The sequence below is a fragment of the Sapajus apella genome, unplaced genomic scaffold (assembly GCF_009761245.1).
Source record: "Sapajus apella isolate SASKATOON/1434 unplaced genomic scaffold, GSC_monkey_1.0 scaffold1, whole genome shotgun sequence".
NCBI lineage: Eukaryota > Metazoa > Chordata > Mammalia > Primates > Cebidae > Sapajus > Sapajus apella.
The window spans coordinates 6,063,409-6,081,001 of NW_022436941.1; the positions used below are offsets into that span (position 1 = coordinate 6,063,409).

General features: G+C 40.3%; 1 protein-coding gene and 1 non-coding gene across 5 annotated transcripts in view; both read right to left on the reverse strand.

Annotated features, from left to right (window-relative positions):
- Positions 1–4,941: 4,941 nt before the first annotated feature.
- SEC24A (SEC24 homolog A, COPII coat complex component) overlaps positions 4,942–17,593 on the reverse strand; it is a 74,406-nt gene continuing 61,754 nt past the window's right edge. For 3 of the 4 annotated variants that reach the window (XM_032249665.1, XM_032249591.1, XM_032249733.1), the window contains 5 exons: positions 15,190–15,327; positions 12,973–13,077; positions 10,305–10,397; positions 7,682–7,785; positions 4,942–5,400 (listed from right to left, as the gene is read on the reverse strand). In XM_032249665.1, coding sequence (XP_032105556.1) covers positions 5,286–5,400; positions 7,682–7,785; positions 10,305–10,397; positions 12,973–13,077; positions 15,190–15,327 — 555 coding nt within the window. In that variant the 3' untranslated portion in view covers positions 4,942–5,285. Of the gene's footprint in view, positions 5,401–7,681; positions 7,786–10,304; positions 10,398–12,972; positions 13,078–14,130; positions 14,421–15,189; positions 15,328–17,593 lie in introns of those variants that run through there. The other variant, XM_032249803.1, reaches the window with a different exon arrangement.
- LOC116554113 lies at positions 14,768–14,873 on the reverse strand. Its single transcript, XR_004270054.1, has one exon. It is a non-coding gene; the product is annotated as a U6 spliceosomal RNA (small nuclear RNA).

Below are 17,593 nucleotides of genomic sequence, written 5' to 3' on the forward strand. Positions count from 1 at the left end.
TCCTGGCCTCCGAAAAGTGGTGGGATTACAGGTGTGAGCCACTGCACTGGCCTGGCCAGTCATCTTCTTAAAACACAAGGATACAGAAGACAATGGAGTAGTATCTTAACATTATCAATGGAAAAATAACCTTTGATACACAATTTCAAACCCAGCTATCCTTGAGGAGCAAGCATTAAGAATTCATTTAGGGGGCCGGGCGCGGTGGCTCACGCCTGTAATCCCAGCACTTTGGGAGGCTGAGGCGGGTGGATCACGAGGTCAAGGATCAAGACCATCCTGGTCAACACGGTGAAACCCCGTCTCTACTAAAAAATACAAAAAATTAGCTGTAATCCCAGCTAGTCAGGAGGCTGAGGCAGGAGAATTGCCTGAACCCAGGAGGCAGAGGTTGCGGTGAGCCGAGATCGCGCCATTGCACTCCAGCCTGGGTAACAAGAGCGAAACTCCGTTTCCAAAAAAAAAAAAGAATTCATTTAGGCCAGGCACCATGGCTCATGCCTGTAATCCCTGCACTTTGGGAGGTCAACGTGGGTGGGTCACAAGGTCAGGAGTCCAAGACCAGCCTGGCCAACATGGTGAAACCCTGTCTCTACTAAAAATACAAAAATTAGCTGGGCATATACCAGTAATTCCAGCTACTCAGGAGCCCTGAGGCAGGAGAATTGCTTGAACCGGGACCCGGGAGGTGGAGATTGCAGTGAGCCGAGATTGCGCCACCGCATTCCAGCCTGGGCTACAACTGACTTCCCACATATCTACTCACACTATTTAAAGCACCTTCAGCAATAGTTTTTTACTAATTTAACCTGGATGCACGACATAGTACTACTTAGTAATTGACAAGTTGTTCGTGTCACTTTTTAGTTATTTTAAGAGACAGGGTTTTGCTTTCTTGCCCTGGCTGGAATGCAGGGCACAGTCACGATTCATTGCAGCTTCATGCATGGGGGCTGAAGAGATCCTCCGCCTCAGCCTCCCGAGTAGCTGGGACTACAAGCAAGAGTTACCATGCCCCAATACTTTTTTTTTTCGAGTTGGAGTCTTGCTCTGTCACCAGATTGGAGTGCAGTGGTTCGATCTCTGCTCACTGCAACCTCTGCCTACCAGGTTCAAGCAATTCTCCTGCCTCAGTTTCCCAAGTAGCTGGGACTACAGGCACCTGCCACCACACCCAGCTAATTTTTGTATTTTCAGTAGAGACAGGGTTTCAGCATGTTGGCCAGGATCATCTTGATATCTTGACCTCGTGATCCGCCTACCTCAGCCTCCCAAAGTGCTGGGATTACAGGCGTGAGCCACCGCGCCTGGCTTTTTCTTTTTTCTTTTTTTGAGACTGAGTCTCGATTTGTCGCCCAGGCTAGAGTGCAGTGGTGCGATATCGGTTCACTGTAACCTCTGCCTCCTGGGTTCAAGCAATTTTCGTGCCTTGGTCTCCTGAGTAGCTGGGATTAGGCGCCTGCCACCATGCCCGGCTAATTTTTGTATTTTTAGTAGAGATGGGGTTTTACCATGTTGGCAGGGTGGTTTTGAACTCCTAAGCTCAGTAGATCCACCTGCCTTGGCCTCCCAAAGTGTTGGGATTACAGGCGTGAGCCACCTCACCCAGCCTACTTTTAAAAACTATTTTGGCCGGGCGCGGTGGCTCAAGCCTGTAATCCCAGCACTTTGGGAGGCCGAGGCGGGTGGATCATGAGGTCAAGAGATCGAGACCATCATGGTCAAAACGGTGAAACCCCGTCTCTACTAAAAATACAAAAAATCAGCTGGGCATGGTGGCGCGTGCCTGTAATCCCAGCTACTTAGGAGGCTGAGGCAGAATTGCCTGAACCCAGGAGGCGGAGGTTGCGGTGAGCCGAGATCGCGCCATTGCACTCCAGCCTGGGTAAGAAGAGCGAAACTCCGACTCAAAAAAAAAAAAAATAAAAAACATAAAAAAATAAATAAATAAATAAAAATAAAAACTATTTTGTAGAGACAAGGTCTCGCCATCTGGCCCAGACTGGTCTTAAACTCCAGGCTTCAAGTGATCCTCATACCTGGGCTTCCCAAACTGCTGGGATTACAAGTGTGAGCCACTGTACCAGGCTCATATAACTTTAAATAACTAGTAACTATATATAAGCTCTTTCAATTAACTTTATTGAATATCCAAGTGGATAAGTTAGCACAGATCAAACGATTGTTTGCATGGGTTACAAATGACTTTGTTTTTTTATACAGGAATAAGACAGTGAAAATTACAAACTGTAAAAAGGAAGACAAATCTTGTTTCCAACATTTCAGAGAAGCAAGATTTAACACAGCACATTGAAGATCAATACATACTTGAATCTGAGAACAAGAATTTAATATTACAATATTATACACTACTTTACAAAATTAAAATTTCTATATAAGGATTACATTTATAATAGTTAACAAAACCTTGAAATCACATTTGGTGGTCCCCTAGATAATAGCTGTTATGCATCTTTGATTAGAAGAAATAAATCTTTATTCTAATTATTGCAAAACAGTCTATTAGACTCAATACATTACATTAAATTAAAAACAGTGAAAATATATGTAAACTAAAATAAATGGTAACTGCTTGAGTGACTATTAGTATGTCAGACTTACAGAAACGTTATTTTAAAAATCCTAGAAATTAGAAAAATAGAGTACTTTTTATGGTAGAACTGCCATGCTCAGATTTAAATACCAAGATTGCCCTTGTCTATTACATTAGTAGTTGTAGATCTGTAGAAAATTCAAGGATATTTCATAATTTACAACTATGATAAAAAAAATATGGCATAGTGTAAATATTAGTTGCTTTACATCAAAAAGTAATACAAGATGATATGGCAGGTAGTGCCCTATTGGAAAAAAAAAAAAAGAATCAAACTAAAAACACATTCAACATTGCAAAAAATAATTGCTTTGTATCAATATCTCCAAAGGCTCATTCATTCTCGCTTTATGTGGAGAACAAATATTGTGAATCCTAACTAAAGTTATGTTTTTCATGACCTGTTATAAAAATTATTCTGGATTGCACATGTTACACAGTATCTAAAATAATTTTTAAAAGTAAATTTGTGAAATATACTAATAAAGCATGTGGTAGTAACAAGAGTCATACCCACTTAGGGATGTAGTGAGGCACAAGGAAGATTATCCCTAGAAGCACAAATGTTTCCCTCTGGAAGATTCTTTACTACTTTTAAGAAAGGACCTACAAATAACTCCACTTAAAATCACATTAAGAGGAACATTTTAGTTATTTTAAGAAACATCTGTACATAATGACTATTTATTTTTTTTTATCTTTGAGACAGTTTTTGCTCTTGTTGCCCAGTTTGTAGTGCAATGGCGTGATCTTGGCTCACTGCAACCTCTGTCTCCTAGGTTCAAGCAATTCTCCTGCCTCAGCCTCCGAGTAGCTGGGATTACAGGCACCTGCCACCATGCCCAGCTAACTTTGTATTTTTAGTAGAGATGGGGTTTCTCCATGTTGGTCAGGCTGGTCCTGAATTCCCGACATCAGGTGATCCACCCGCCTCAGCCTCCCAAAGTGCTGGGATTACAGGCATGGGCCACCACATCCAGATCATAACGACTGTTTCTTTAAAAGAGGGGATAATATAATTTGCTTCAATTTGAAAATTGCTTCCTATAAGATGAAGCGACTTTCAAGAAAACTTCCAGTTCAATGTGCCACCTGCACACTGCAAACCAACCTTAACACTGCTTAAGGGAGATATTTTCATAAAACATGATTATTTTGATCCAGCTGGCAAGCAGTAGTTGTATACTGTAGAGGGACTGCTTCTTCCCTCTCCGAAACAACTCTGTTAAAGTCAGCTCATATTGATATAAACCTGAAAGTTACTATTTCATTGGTGATCATGTAAGACCAAGATTGTAAACACATTTTCTAACCCATTATAACAAAACAAAAAAACCCAAAATATTTTGATCAAGTATTATACATGAACATATTTTAAGAAATTCATAAGACAAAATGTATTATGAAAACTGAGCCACTCATAAAGATATGTCACAGCACTTTAAATATACAAATGTATAATTTACCTATTTGTAAACAAAATTCACTCAATAGTTTTGACTATAATATTTCCCTAGCTGAATCAAGAAAGCATTCTCTTAAGGATTTTCAGAAATCAAGTTTCTTTTATAACTTCAATATGTTGGATGTGTGTAATCTTAATATCCATCAAATCAATCAGCAGCATTTATGCCTTAATAAGATTTTCATATTAAAGAATAAATACTTCTTATGAGTGACTTCCAATTTAACAATTAAACTCCTTAGAAAAATTTTACTGACGTTTTTGGATAGCACTTTAAAACCTTTCATTTCTTTCATTCACCCTCATTTCACCAAAAAAACCCCACTTTTACTACATACCCAGAGCAGAAATGTACCAAACAAAATCCACTTTTGGATCAAGATAAATTAAAGTTTCTTATCTCCCTATTATTATTGCCAGTCCCAATGTTTATGAAGCAGCTCAAATTCTTTTCACTACAGATTAAGACAGTATGTCCAAGTGTTGGGCAGGAAATCAGAAAACCACCTAATGATAGTTCTCACTTCAAATCAAAGAGACTTTGTTCTTCAAGTATAAAGAATACTGACAGATTTTAAAGCTTGAACGTGTTACTTCATATTTTTCTCAAGCTATACTATAATTAGTTAACTCTAGTTTTAGGCAACATAATGATCCTTTCCCTTCCTTAAAAAAGAAAAAAAAAAAAAAAAAGGACAGGTGTGGGGATTGAATCCTAGTCTTCCTACATTATATTTACTTCCAATTGTTTTTATTTTAAAAACATTACTATCAATGAATCTGTAACTTCCCTGCAACACTTAGTCTTGTGAGGTTTTAAATGTAGCAGCCAAAAATTCAGAAAAATAAAAAATGAGAAATATACATGTAGAACACAGAAATCTTTATTTTACAAAATGTACTTTGCCTCTGCAATATTGTCTTGTCTTATTTTAATCCATAACAACTCAAACATAATTGGCAAGAAAAAAGTATCCAATCATATGTAGCTAGATTCTGATTTGAAAAATACAATATTTCAAAGTTGCATGTTTGCTTCTCTGCTGTGGTCTTTTATTTGCTATAGGTTGTTGAAATCACAGTGAGAACATCTCAATCAACACATTAGTCCACAAACGATAGAAAAAGAAGGTATTACACATTTCCAGGTATTCTGCACTATTGTGACATTCCTTAGAAATAATTAAGTCAAACTTCGTCATTTGTTCATTTATTCACTTGTTGCTGTATATGCAACAGGAATTCATAATATGATAATGCAGATTCTGTTCTGTCTTCTATCATGTTTTGAAGGAAGTTTGCTTTCATTGGACTCTCATCCCTTAGGAATAAAAGGCAAAAATTTTTAGATAAAATGTAACAGTAAAATAAACAGACTTGTCAGAAAGCTTTTTTTTGTTTTTTTTGAGACAGAGTCTCGAACTGTCCCCCAGGCTATAGTGCAGTGGTGAGATCTCTGCTCACTGCAATCTCCACATCCTGGGTTTTAGCAATTCTCCTGCCTCAGCCTCCTGAGTAGCTGGGGTTACAGGTGTACGTCACCACGCCCAGCTAATTTTTTTTGTATTTTTAGTAGAGATGGGGTTTCACCATGTTGTCCATGATGGGCTCCATCTCCTGACCTCGTGATCCACTTGCCTCCCAAAGTGCTGGGATTACAGGCGTGAGCCACCGTACCTGGCCCGTCAGAAGACTTCTGATTTCCTCATAACCATCATAACATTTACTATATAAACAGTTATTTCTAGAGGCTTTCTCTGAAAATACTTGGTTAGGTGAACTTCAAGTTGTTTAAGGGAAAAGCTTATGGTGGAATTAAGATAGGCAGTTGATCCAGAAATTCCACTTCTGAGTACATATACAAAGGAATTAAAATCAGTTTATCAAAGAGATGCCTGCACTTCCATGATCATTGCAGCATTATTCACAACACCCAAGATAAAGAAATAACTAAATGAATGGATTTTTCAAATGGGGTATATATATACAATGGAATTCCATTCAGCCTTTAAAAAACAGGAAATTTTGTCATTTGTGACATGGATGGAGCTAAAGGACATTACGCTAACTGAAATAAACCAGGCACAGAGAGACAAATACCACAAGAACTAGCTTATGTGTGGAATCTAAAAAAGTTGAACCCATGTAAGTAGAAAGTAGAATTATGGTTATCAGAGGCTAGGGGGCAGAAGGTGGGTGTGGAGAAGGAAAGAAGAGATGTTAGTCAAAGGGTACAAAATTTTGTTAGGAGGAATAGATTCTGGTTACCTATTACACAGTATGATGGCTATGGTTAATGATAATGTATTGCATATTTTAAAATAGGCAAAATAATGAGTTTTAAATGTTCTCACTACAAAGAAACAATAATTGGCTGAGGAGATATATATGTTAATTAGCCTAATTTGACCAGTCCATAATGTATACAAGGATCAAGATATTGCGGTGGCTCATGCCTGTAATCCCAGAACTTTGGGAGGCCGAGGCGGGTGGATCACAAGGTCAGGAGTTCGAGACCAGCCTGACCAACATGGTGAAACCCCGTCTCTACTAAAAATACAAAAAATTAGCCGGGTGTGGTGGTGCGTGCCTGCACTCCCAGACTTAGGAGGCTGAGGGAGGAGAATCGCTTGAACCCGGGAAGCGGAGGTTGCTGTGAGCCGAGATCTCGCCACTGCACTCCAGCCTGGGTGACAGAGTGAGACTCTATCTCAAAACAAAAACAAAAAAGAAATCAGTGTACCCCATAAATATATACACCTATTATTAGTCAATTAAAAATGAAAAAAGTGGGCCAGGCGTGGTGGCTCATGCCTGTAATCCCAGCACTTTGGGAGGCTGAGGTGGGTGGATTGCCTGAGCTCAGGAGTTCAAGACCAGCCTGGGCAACATGGTGGAACCTCGTCTCTACTAAAATACAAAAAATTGGCTGGGCATGGCAGCATTCACCTGTAGGCCCAGCTACTTGGTAGGCTGAGGCAGGAGAACTGCAAGAACCCGGGAGGCAGAGGTTGCAGTGAGCTAAGACTGTGCCACTGCACTGCAGCCTGGGCAACAGAGCAAGACTCCATCTCAAAAAAAAAAAAAAAAAAAGACAGTGGCTCACGCCTGTAATCCCAACACTTTGGGAGGCCGAGGTGGGTGGATCACGAGGTCAAGAGATCGAGACCATCCTGGCCAATATGGTGAAACTCTATCTCTACTAAAAATACAAAAAAATTAGCTGGGTGTGGTGGCATGTGGCTGTAGTGTCAGCTACTTGGGAGGCTGAGGCAGGAGAATTGCTTGAACCCGGGAGGCGGAGGTTGCAGTGAGCTGAGGTAGTGCCACTGCACTCCAGCCTGGCGCCTGGTGACGGAGTTAGACTCTGTCTCAAAAAAAAAGAAAAGAAAAGAAAAGAAAAAAGTATAGTATTTTCAATAATTGGATCTAAGGCATGCTTTACTGCTATTTATTGAGAAGAATTCTTTTTCTTCTTTTTTTTGCTATACTCTTGTAAAAGGTTGCTTAAACATTAGATCACATATATCCATTATTTGAAACAGGTTGTGGCAAGGCCAAACAAAGTGTTTTACTACTAGCAAATGGAAAATTCGACTTACCTTATTACATAAAGTATTGGGAAGAATGGTCTCTGCTCTCTAAGCCAAGAGATGAAAGTTATTATTCTGGCAGATTCTGGTGTATCAAGTTCTGGAAGGTCTGTCTGTTAATCAAAACCAACAATAATCAAATTAATTATATATCTAATATATGGTTCATGGTACTTCTCAAATTTTAATTTTTTTAATTACATTTTTTTTGTTTTCTTTTTTGAGACAAGGTCTCTGTCGCCAGGCTGGAGTGCAGTGGCACAATCATGGCTCACTGCAGTCTCAATCTCCTGATTCTGGTGATCCTCCCACCTCAGCCTCCTGTGTAGCTGGGACTATAGATGTGCACACCATGCCTGGCTATTGTAATTCTTATAGAGATAAGGTTTCACCTGTTGCCCAGGCTGGTTTCAAACTCCTAGACTCAGGCAATATACCTGCCTCAGCCTCCCAAAGTGCTGGGATTACAGATGTAAGCCATTGTGCCCAGCCTACTCAAATTTATCTTATTTTTTTGAGACAGGGTCTTCCTATGTTGCCCAGGCTGAAGTGCACTGGTGCAATCATGGCTCACTATAACCTCCACTGCCTTCCAAGGCTCAAGTGATTCTCTCACCTCAGCCCCCCAACCTCCAGTAGCTGGAATAAGAGGTGTGCCCCACCTGCCAGCTAATTTTTGTATTTTTAGTAGAGATAAGGATCTCACCAGGTTGCTCAGGCTGGTCTAAAATTCCTGGGCTCAAACAATCTGCCCACCTTGGTCTCCCAAAGTGCTGGGATAACAGGTGTGAGCCCCCATACTTGGCCTTAAATTTTAACATGTATAGCAATCACCTGATAATCTTGTTGAACTACAGATAAAGATATAGGAGGTCTGGGGCAAGGGTGTGGTCCTAAGATTTTGCTTTCCTAAAAAATTCCCACAGTCATGCCAATGCAACTTGACTTGGGACTACAATTTTCTTTTTTTTTTTTTTTGAGACAGAGTTTCTCTCTTGTTACCCAGGCTGGAGTGCAATGGTGCGATCTCGGCTCACTGCAACCTCGCAACCTCCGCCTCCCAAGTTCAAGCAATTCTCCTGCCTCAGCCTCCTGAGTAGCTGGGACTACAGATGTGCGCCACCATGCCCAGCTAATTTTTGTATTTTTTTTAGTAGAGACAGGGTTTCACCATGTTGACCAGGATGGTCTCGATCAATTGACCTCGTGATCCACCCACCTCGGCCTCCCAAAGTGCTGGGATTACAGGCGTGAGCCACCGCGCCCGGCGGGACTACAATTTTCTACAAATAATCCAGAACAGGAGTAGGCAAACTTCTTAAAGACCCACATGGTAAATACCTTAGGCTTGTAGGTCATTTGGTCTGTGCTGCAGCTACTCAATTTGCCATTGTTACACCAAAGTAGCCATAAACAATATATAAGTGAATGGGCATGGATGTTCCAATGAAACTTTATTTTTTTTTTGAGACAGAGTTTTGCTCTTGTTGCTCTGGTAGGAATGCAATGGCGTGATCTCGGTTCACTGCAACCTCCACCTCCCGAGTTCACGTGCAAGAGCCACCGCACCCGGCCCCAAAGAAACCAAATTTACAAAAACAAGTAGCAGGTACCCCTTGGGCATAGTTTGCTAAGCCCTAATCTAGAAAACCCTCTTAGTTCCTCTCTTCATTTTAGCATGACATCCAGAATTAATTGATTCATTCAGGTATTACTAAAAATATAACCATTTCTTATTTACTCATTACTTAAAACACTTAGTCATCCAGTCCAGTAGTTTGTTCCAGGCCTGAAATCCACTGCATATCCTAGCTATAATCCTGATATAGCTGTCTTTTATTTTTTATTTTTTGAGACAGGTTCTTGCTCTTTTGTCCAGGCTGGAGTGCAGCGGCGCAATCACTGCTCCTTCTGCCTCAACCTCCCTGGCCTTAGCAATCTTCCCACCTCAGCCTCCTGAGTCGCTAAGACCACAGTTGTGTGCCACCATGCCCAGCTATTTTAAAAATTTTTTGTAGTTATGGGGTCTCACTATGTTGCTCAGGGTGGTTTCAAACCCCAGAGCTTGGGTAATCCTCTCACCTCAGCTTCCCAAAGTGCTGGGATTACAAGTATGAGCCACCATGCCTGGCATATCTTTTTTCTTTTCTTTTTTTTTTTTTTTTTTTTTAAGACGTAGTCTTGCTCTGTCACCAGGCTGGAGTGCAGTGGTGTGAATGCAACCTCTGCCTCCCACGTTCAAGTGATTCTCCTGCCTTAGCCTCCCGAGTAGCTGAGCCTACAGGCTTTTGTCACCACACCCAGCTAATTTTTGTATTTTTAGTAGAGACAGGTTTTCACCATATTGGCCAGGATGGTCTGAATCTTTTGACCTGGTAATCAACCCACCTCAGCCCCCCAAGGTGCTGGGATTACACTGTGAGCCACCACACCCAGCCTATCTGTCGTTTAAATACATAAATTCCCTAGTGATTCTATGAATGGAATCATAGAATCCATTAATATAAAAACCTATCAATAAAAATGTTTGGTATAATTTTGTTATTGTTTTCTGATATCAAAATAGGGGCTATTCATGTTTTTGTGACCTTTGAAATGCCTTTTATAATCACTATAAAAAAAAGAGACTTACCATAGGCTGTGGAATTGATGCATAGTTTTGAACTCCTAGAACTTGACTCAGAAAACTCTGTGCACAATTTTTTCCAACCCAAAGCATCAGTACCTAAGGACAAGAATAAAATTATTTTGAGATGTACCATACATAAAGGTAAGTCTGTTGACTGAGTATATTTTATTTTTATTTTATATATATACTTGTGAGACAGGGTCTCACTCTGTCGTGCAGGCTGAAGTGCAGTGGTACAGTCTTGGTTCACTGCAACCTCTGCCTCCTGTGTTCAAACAATTTCCCACTTCAGCCTCCCGAGTAGCTGGGATTACAGGTGTGTGCCACCATGCTCAGATAATTTTTGTATTTCTAGTAGAGATGGGGTTTCACCATGTTGGCCAGGCTAGTCTTGAACTCCTCACCTCAAGTGATCCATCTGCCTTGGCCTCCCACAGTGCTGGGATTACAGGCATGAGCCACCATGCCCAGCCTGACTGAGTATATTTTAAAATATCAAAAAAGCTAAGTATATTTAGTGAGATTGTACAGCCTTTAATTGAATTAATAATAATTACTATTTACCATGATAAGACATTTTATGCTTGGCATGAAACAAGGAGGAAAGAAGGGGGAAGGTGACAAATATACTGTCATCAATCGCTGAACAATGGGGATATATGCTGAGAAATGTGTTGTTATGTGATTTAATTTTGTGAACATCATACTGTATTTACATAAGCCTCAATGGTAATAGCCTACTGCATACCTTGGCCATATGGTATAGCTTACTGCTCCTAGGCTACAAACCTCTAGAGCATGTTACTGTACTGAACACTGTAGGCAACTATAACACAATAGTAAGTGTGTATTTAAAAATAGGAAAAGTATAGTAAAAATATGGTAGAAGAGATAAACAGATATTTGTATAGGACACTTACTATGAATGGAGCCCATAAGACTGAAAGTTGCTCTGGGTGAGTCAGTGAGTGGTGAGTGAATATAAAGGCCTAGGACATTACCGCATACTGCTATAAACTTTATAAATACTGCATTTTTAGGCCATACTATATATATATATAAATTTCTTTCTTAAGGTTAATTTTCAGTAATTAACCTTAGCTTACTATAACTTTTATAAGCTTTTTAATTTTTTTCTTTTTTTTTTTTTTTTGAGACGAGTTTCACTCTTGTTGCCCAGGTTGGAGTGCAATGGTGTGACCTCAGCTCACTGCAACCTCTGCCTCCCGGATTCAAGTGATTCTCCTGCCTCAGCCTCCAGAGTAGCTGGGATTACAGGTGTGTGCTACCATGTCCGAATAATTCTGTATTTTTAGTAGAGACAGGTTTCACCATGTTGGTCAGGCTGGTCTCGAACTCTCAACCGCAGGTGAACCACTGGCCTCGGCCTCCCAAACTGCTGAGATTACAGGCATGAGCCACTGCACCCGGCCTCTTTTAATTTTTTTTTTTTTTAAAAGGGCCTTGTTCTGCTGCCCAGGCTGGAGTACAGTGGTATTATCTCGGCTCAGTGCAACCTCAACCTCCTGGGCTCAGGTGATCTTCCCACCTCAGCCTCCCAAGTAGCTGGTACTACAGGTGCACATCACTAGGCCTGGCTGATTTTTGTATTTTGAGTAGAGACGGGTTTCGCCATGTTGCCCAGGCTGTTCTTGAATTCCTAGGCTCAAGCAGTCCACTCTCCTTGCCCTCCCAAAATGTTAGGATTACAGGCATGAGCCACTGGGCCCAGCCAAAAACTTTTTTTTTTTTTTTTTTTTTGAGAATAGGTCTCATTCTGTTGCCCAGGCTCCAGTGCAGTGTCATGACCTCAGCTTACTGCAGCCTCAGCCTCCCCAGTTCAAGTGATTCTCTCACCTCAGCTTTCTGAGTAGCTGGGACTACAGGCGCGAGCCACCACGCCTGGCTAATATATGTATTTTGAATACAGACAGGGTTTCACCATGTTACCCAGGCTGGTCTCTAACTCCTGACCTCAAGCAATCCAACTGCCTTGGCCTCCCAAAGTGCTGGAATTACAGGCATGAGCCACCATGCCCAGCCAACTTCTTTTAATTTTTTGACTCTCTTGTAATAACACTTAGCTTAAAACACACATTGTACAGCTATACAAAAATATTCTTTCTTTATATCCTTATTCTGTAAACTTTTCCCTAATTTTAAAATTTTTTTATTTTTTACTTTTTAAATTTTTTGTTAAATACTGAAACACAAACGCACGTTAGCCTAGGCCTCCACAGCGTCAAGATCATCAATCTCACTGGCTTCCACCTCCCCATCTTGTCTCATTGGAAAATCTTCAGGGGCAATAACATGCACAAAGCTGTCATCTCCTCAGATTACAATATCTTCTTCTAGAATACTTCTAAAAGACCTGCCTGAGGCTGTTAACTTTTTTTTAAATTACGTAGGAGTACAGCTCTAAAACAATAATTTTAGAAATTGCATAGTAAATACTCTGTGATAGGAATTCTTCAGCTCCATCATAAATCTTATGGGATCACCATCATATAAGCGATGACTTACACATCATTAATCAGTGTATGACTCTACATAGGTTAACATATGAAATCTGTTCAGGAAGACAGATATTAAAGGAAATTAAACCAAATGCTAAATTAAAACAGTACAGTAGTTTGCAGTGAGGGTCAGGATAAGTCAAACTACTTACAGAGCCTGCATCCATGAGGAAAGCTCCATCTCTGCTCAGCTTCTCTACTGAAAGCTGAAGAATGGGGGGCTGAGGTATGGTTCTATCATTGATGTTGAGTGCTCCCTGAGGAATTAAGTAAATGAGTAAAGGTTTTAATTATAGGAAATAAGGAGTCACAATTAAACAACAAAAAATTCAATGAATGTTTCCTCTAAGAGTTTGGGCCTTGCTTAGGTAAATCACAATTATTCATATTTAAGCATAAAGAAGATGACGATAGTTACAGTTAGATTGTTATCACTTATCTAACCAAGCCATTGTGACTCCCAATAAAGCCAAATTAACTTCTGATCTTGTTTTATTTTTCTTTTGAGATGCAGTTTTGCTCTTGTTGGCCCAGATCTCGGCTCACTGCAACCTCCACCTCCCGGGTTCAAGGGATTCTCCTGCCTCAGTCTCCTGAGTAGCTAGGATTACAGGTATGTGCCATCATGCCTGGCTAATTTTTTGTATTTTTAGTAGAGAAGGGGTTTCACCATGTTGGCCAGGCTGGTCTTGAACTCCTGAATTCAGGTGATCCACCTGCCTTGGCGTCCTAAAGTGCTGGGATTACAGGCATGATCCACCATGCCTGGCCATTAACTTCCGATCCTAACCCTTGTTTTAAAAAAGAATGCAATAGGCTAGGCATGGTGGCTCACGCTTATAATCCCAGCACTTTGGGAGGCCAAGGCGACTGGATCTCTAGAATCCAGGAGGCAGAGGTTGCAGTGAGCTGAGATTGCGCCATTGCACTCTAGCCTGGGCAATGTGAGCAAAACTCCATCTCAAAAAAAGAAAAAAAAAAAGTTACCTCAAATTTCACAGGCAATTTTCCTTTATATTTGCAAGGTATCTTAAATTCTTTTTTTTTTTTTTTTTTTTGAGATGGAGTCTTCCTCTGTTGTCACTGAGGCTGGCTCGATCTTGGCTCAGTGCAACCTCCAACTCCTGGGTCCCAGTGATTCTCCTGCCTCAGCCTCCCAAGTAGCTGGGATTACAGGTGTGCATCACCATGCCTAGCTAATTTTTGTATTTTTAGTAGAGACGGGGTTTTGCCATGTTGGCCAGGCTGGTCTCTAACTCAGCCTCAGGTGATCCACCTGCCTCAGCCTCCCACAGTGCTGGGATTACAGGCATGAGCCACCTCGCCCATCCTGTATCTTAAATTGTTTACATTTTGAAAGGTTTTTAACCAGAACATTACTTCCAAAATATGTATCTTAACTTGATCACAGTTTTAGATGGATTTTGATTTAACATTTTCATTCTTTAATTCTGGTAAATTTCTACCAAAGGAAAACAATGTTGCAACTTAGATAAATATTTTTTCTTTAATTCAAGGACACTGTTAAATTGAACTGGGTGTTCAGATGTAACTTCACTCTCAGATCTAGATGTACTTTTGTTCCAGTCTGGAATGATTTCTATAACAAAAAACCCCTATTCTCCACAGAAAAGATATTTTAAGAATACACTGAAAACTTTTTTTTTTTTTTTAAATATACTTTAAGTTCTGGAATATATGTGCAGAACATGCAGGTTTGTTACATAGGTATACATGTGCCACGGTGGTTTGCTGCACCCATTCACCTGTCATCTGGGTTTTAAGCCCCGCATGCATTAGGTATTTGTGCTAATGCTCTCCCTCCGCTTGCCCCTCAACCCCTGACAGATGCCAGTGTATGTGATGTTCCCTTCTTTGGGTCCATGTGTTCTCACTGTTCAACTCCTGCTTGTGAGTGAGAACATTCAGTGTTTGGTTTTTTGTTCCTAAAATGTGGAACACTTCACAATGTGTATGTCATCCTTGCACAGGGACCATGCTAATCTTCTCTGTATTGTTCCAATTTTAGTATATGTGCTGCCAAAGCGAGCACAAATATACCCAGAACTTTTAAAATGTCAGTTGTTAAAAGATCAATTTGTTTGCATAAATAAATAAGTTGCTCTGGTCAATTTGACAGTCTTCCCATTTCTTAGAATCTGCTCTACAGATGGTATTTTAGGAGACTTACCAGCACTATTTTTAGGAGCTTCCCTATACTAAAATTTCTTTACTTAGTCTTAACAAAAAAAGCAAAAACAAAAGATAAAGCCTTAAATAATAAACAAACCCTTCCTCATTTCTGTACTTGACTATGATTAGGCTTACTAATCTTCAAATAAAAGCCACAAAAAAGCAATCCATCTTACCTCATCTGAGAGATTGTCAACTCTATACAAATTGGGATGAGTTGTGAGCATAAGGTAAACCAAGGGCTGATTTTTCACTTGACACATTGCAAAAATGCGTTCATCTAGACGTGCATTTGTCCCAGTCTGGAATGATTTCTGTAACAGAAAACCCCCATTCCCCACAAAAAAACTATATTTTAAAAATACATTGAGAACTTTTAAAATGCCAGTTGTTAAAAGAATATTATTTTTAAGTATCTTTTTTTAAGAAGTCACACACATCTATTAAAATGTAGGTACAGCCCCACCTAAAAATCTTGTGAAATTAACCAACTGACCATGGCAAAGTTATCTGATCTCCCTGTTGTCTGTTTCTTAGTTGATAAAATAGATCTTAACACTTTATCTACCATGTAATGATAGTGATGTAACAATCCAAGCAACACCATAGGAAGGATGAAGTTATACTGCAGATGACAAAGTAAAGGCATATATGAACGACCAAAAAGATATTTATTAAGTCAGTGGCCTTTTGGCACCAGGGACTGGTTTTGTGGAAGTCAATTTTTCCACAGACTAAGGCGGACATGGCAGAGGATGATTTTGGAATGAAACTGTTCCATCTGATATCATCAGGCATTAGATTCTCATAAGGAGTGTGCAACTCAGATTTCTCGAATGTGCAGTTCACAATGTGATTGGCGCCCCTATGAGAATCTAATGCTGCTGCTTATTTGCCAGGAGGCAGAGCTCAGGCAGTAAAATTCCCTCGCCCACCAGTCACCTCCTGTTGTGGGGCTCGGTTCCTAACAAGCCACCCACTGGTACTGGTCTGTGGCCCGGGGGTAGTGCAGTGAGAACCCGGCACTAAGAGTTCTATAAATGCTGGATGATGATTAATGGCAGCTGTCATTGACCCACCATATAAACAATATAACAAAGAATACTAATTAACAAGAAAAAATAATAGTACTACAAATGAGGACAGCTTCTTAGTAAAATTTGTTAATAAGTAAATATGATATTTAACTTATTATTTTCTTTACACAGATAAAAATGCAGAAGAATAAAGTTATGGGTAAGATTTTAAGTATTCCAATTGATGGAAAGGAGGTAGAGAGAAAAGAATAATGAAATTATGTATTAAAACAAGTACACTGACTATATATAAAGGAAGATTATAAAAGCTCTTAGGATTTTAATGTTAGAAGGAGAGTTCCATCTATTCATTTAAAATATATTTCCTGAGGGTCTATTATATACTAGGAACTGTTCTAACTGCTAGGACAAAAAAGTGAATGAAAAAAACAAAAATCCTTGTCCTCATGGAACTTACATCCTATTAAGGAAAGAATAAAAAATAAGCAAAAACATATGTGGTATGTCAATGATAAACGCCACAGGAAGAATACAGGAGGTAAGAGTGATTAAGGGTGTCAGAATGATGTGGGATGGGGTGAGATTAGAGTGTTGCATATTAAATGAGGAAGACTGGAGAATGTGGGCTTTAGAAAAAAGCATTTCAAGAAAGGCCTGAAGGAGAAAGAAGAGCTCAGATTTTTAAATGTTAAAATTTAAATACTTATGTAATCTGTGTACTTATATTCAGGAATTGAAATAGATAATTTGAATTAAAGAATTGAGAACTAGAGGCTGGGCGCAGTGGCTCAGGCCTGTAATCCCAGCCAAAGGGCGTGGATCACAACGTCAGGAGTTCCAGACCAGCCTGGCCAACACAGTGAAACCCCTGTCTCTACTAAAAATACAAAAAATTAGCCATTCGTGGTGGCGGGTATATCTAAAGAAGATTAAGGGCCAGGTGCGGTGGCTAAAGGCTGTAATCCCCACACTTTTGAGGCTGAGGCGGATGGATCACCTGAGGTTGGGTGTTCAAAACCAGCCTGACCAATATGGTGAAACCTGTCTCTAATGAAAATACAAAAATTAGCCGGGCTGTGGTGGTGCATGCCTATAATCCTGGCTACTTAGGAGGCTGAGTGGGGAGAATTGCCTGAACCCAGGAGGCAGAGGTTGCAATGAGCTGAAATCTTGTCACTGCACTCCAGCCTGGGCAATGGAGGGAGACCCTGTCTCAAAAAAGAAGATTAAGAAGTGTAATGTTAGGCCGGGTGCGGTGGCTCAAGCCTGTAATCCCAGCACTTTGGGAGGCCGAGGCGGGTGGATCACGAGGTCAAGAGATCGAGACCATCCTGGTCAACATGGTGAAACCCCGTCTCTACTAAAAATACAAAAAATTAGCTGGGCATGGTGGCGCGTGCCTATAATCCCAGCTACTCAGGAGGCTGGGGCAGGAGAATTGCCTGAACCCGGGAGGCGGAGGTTGCGGTGAGCCGAGATAGCGCCATTGCACTCCAGCCTAGGTAACAAGAGGGAAACTCCGTCTCCAAAAAAAAAAAAAAAA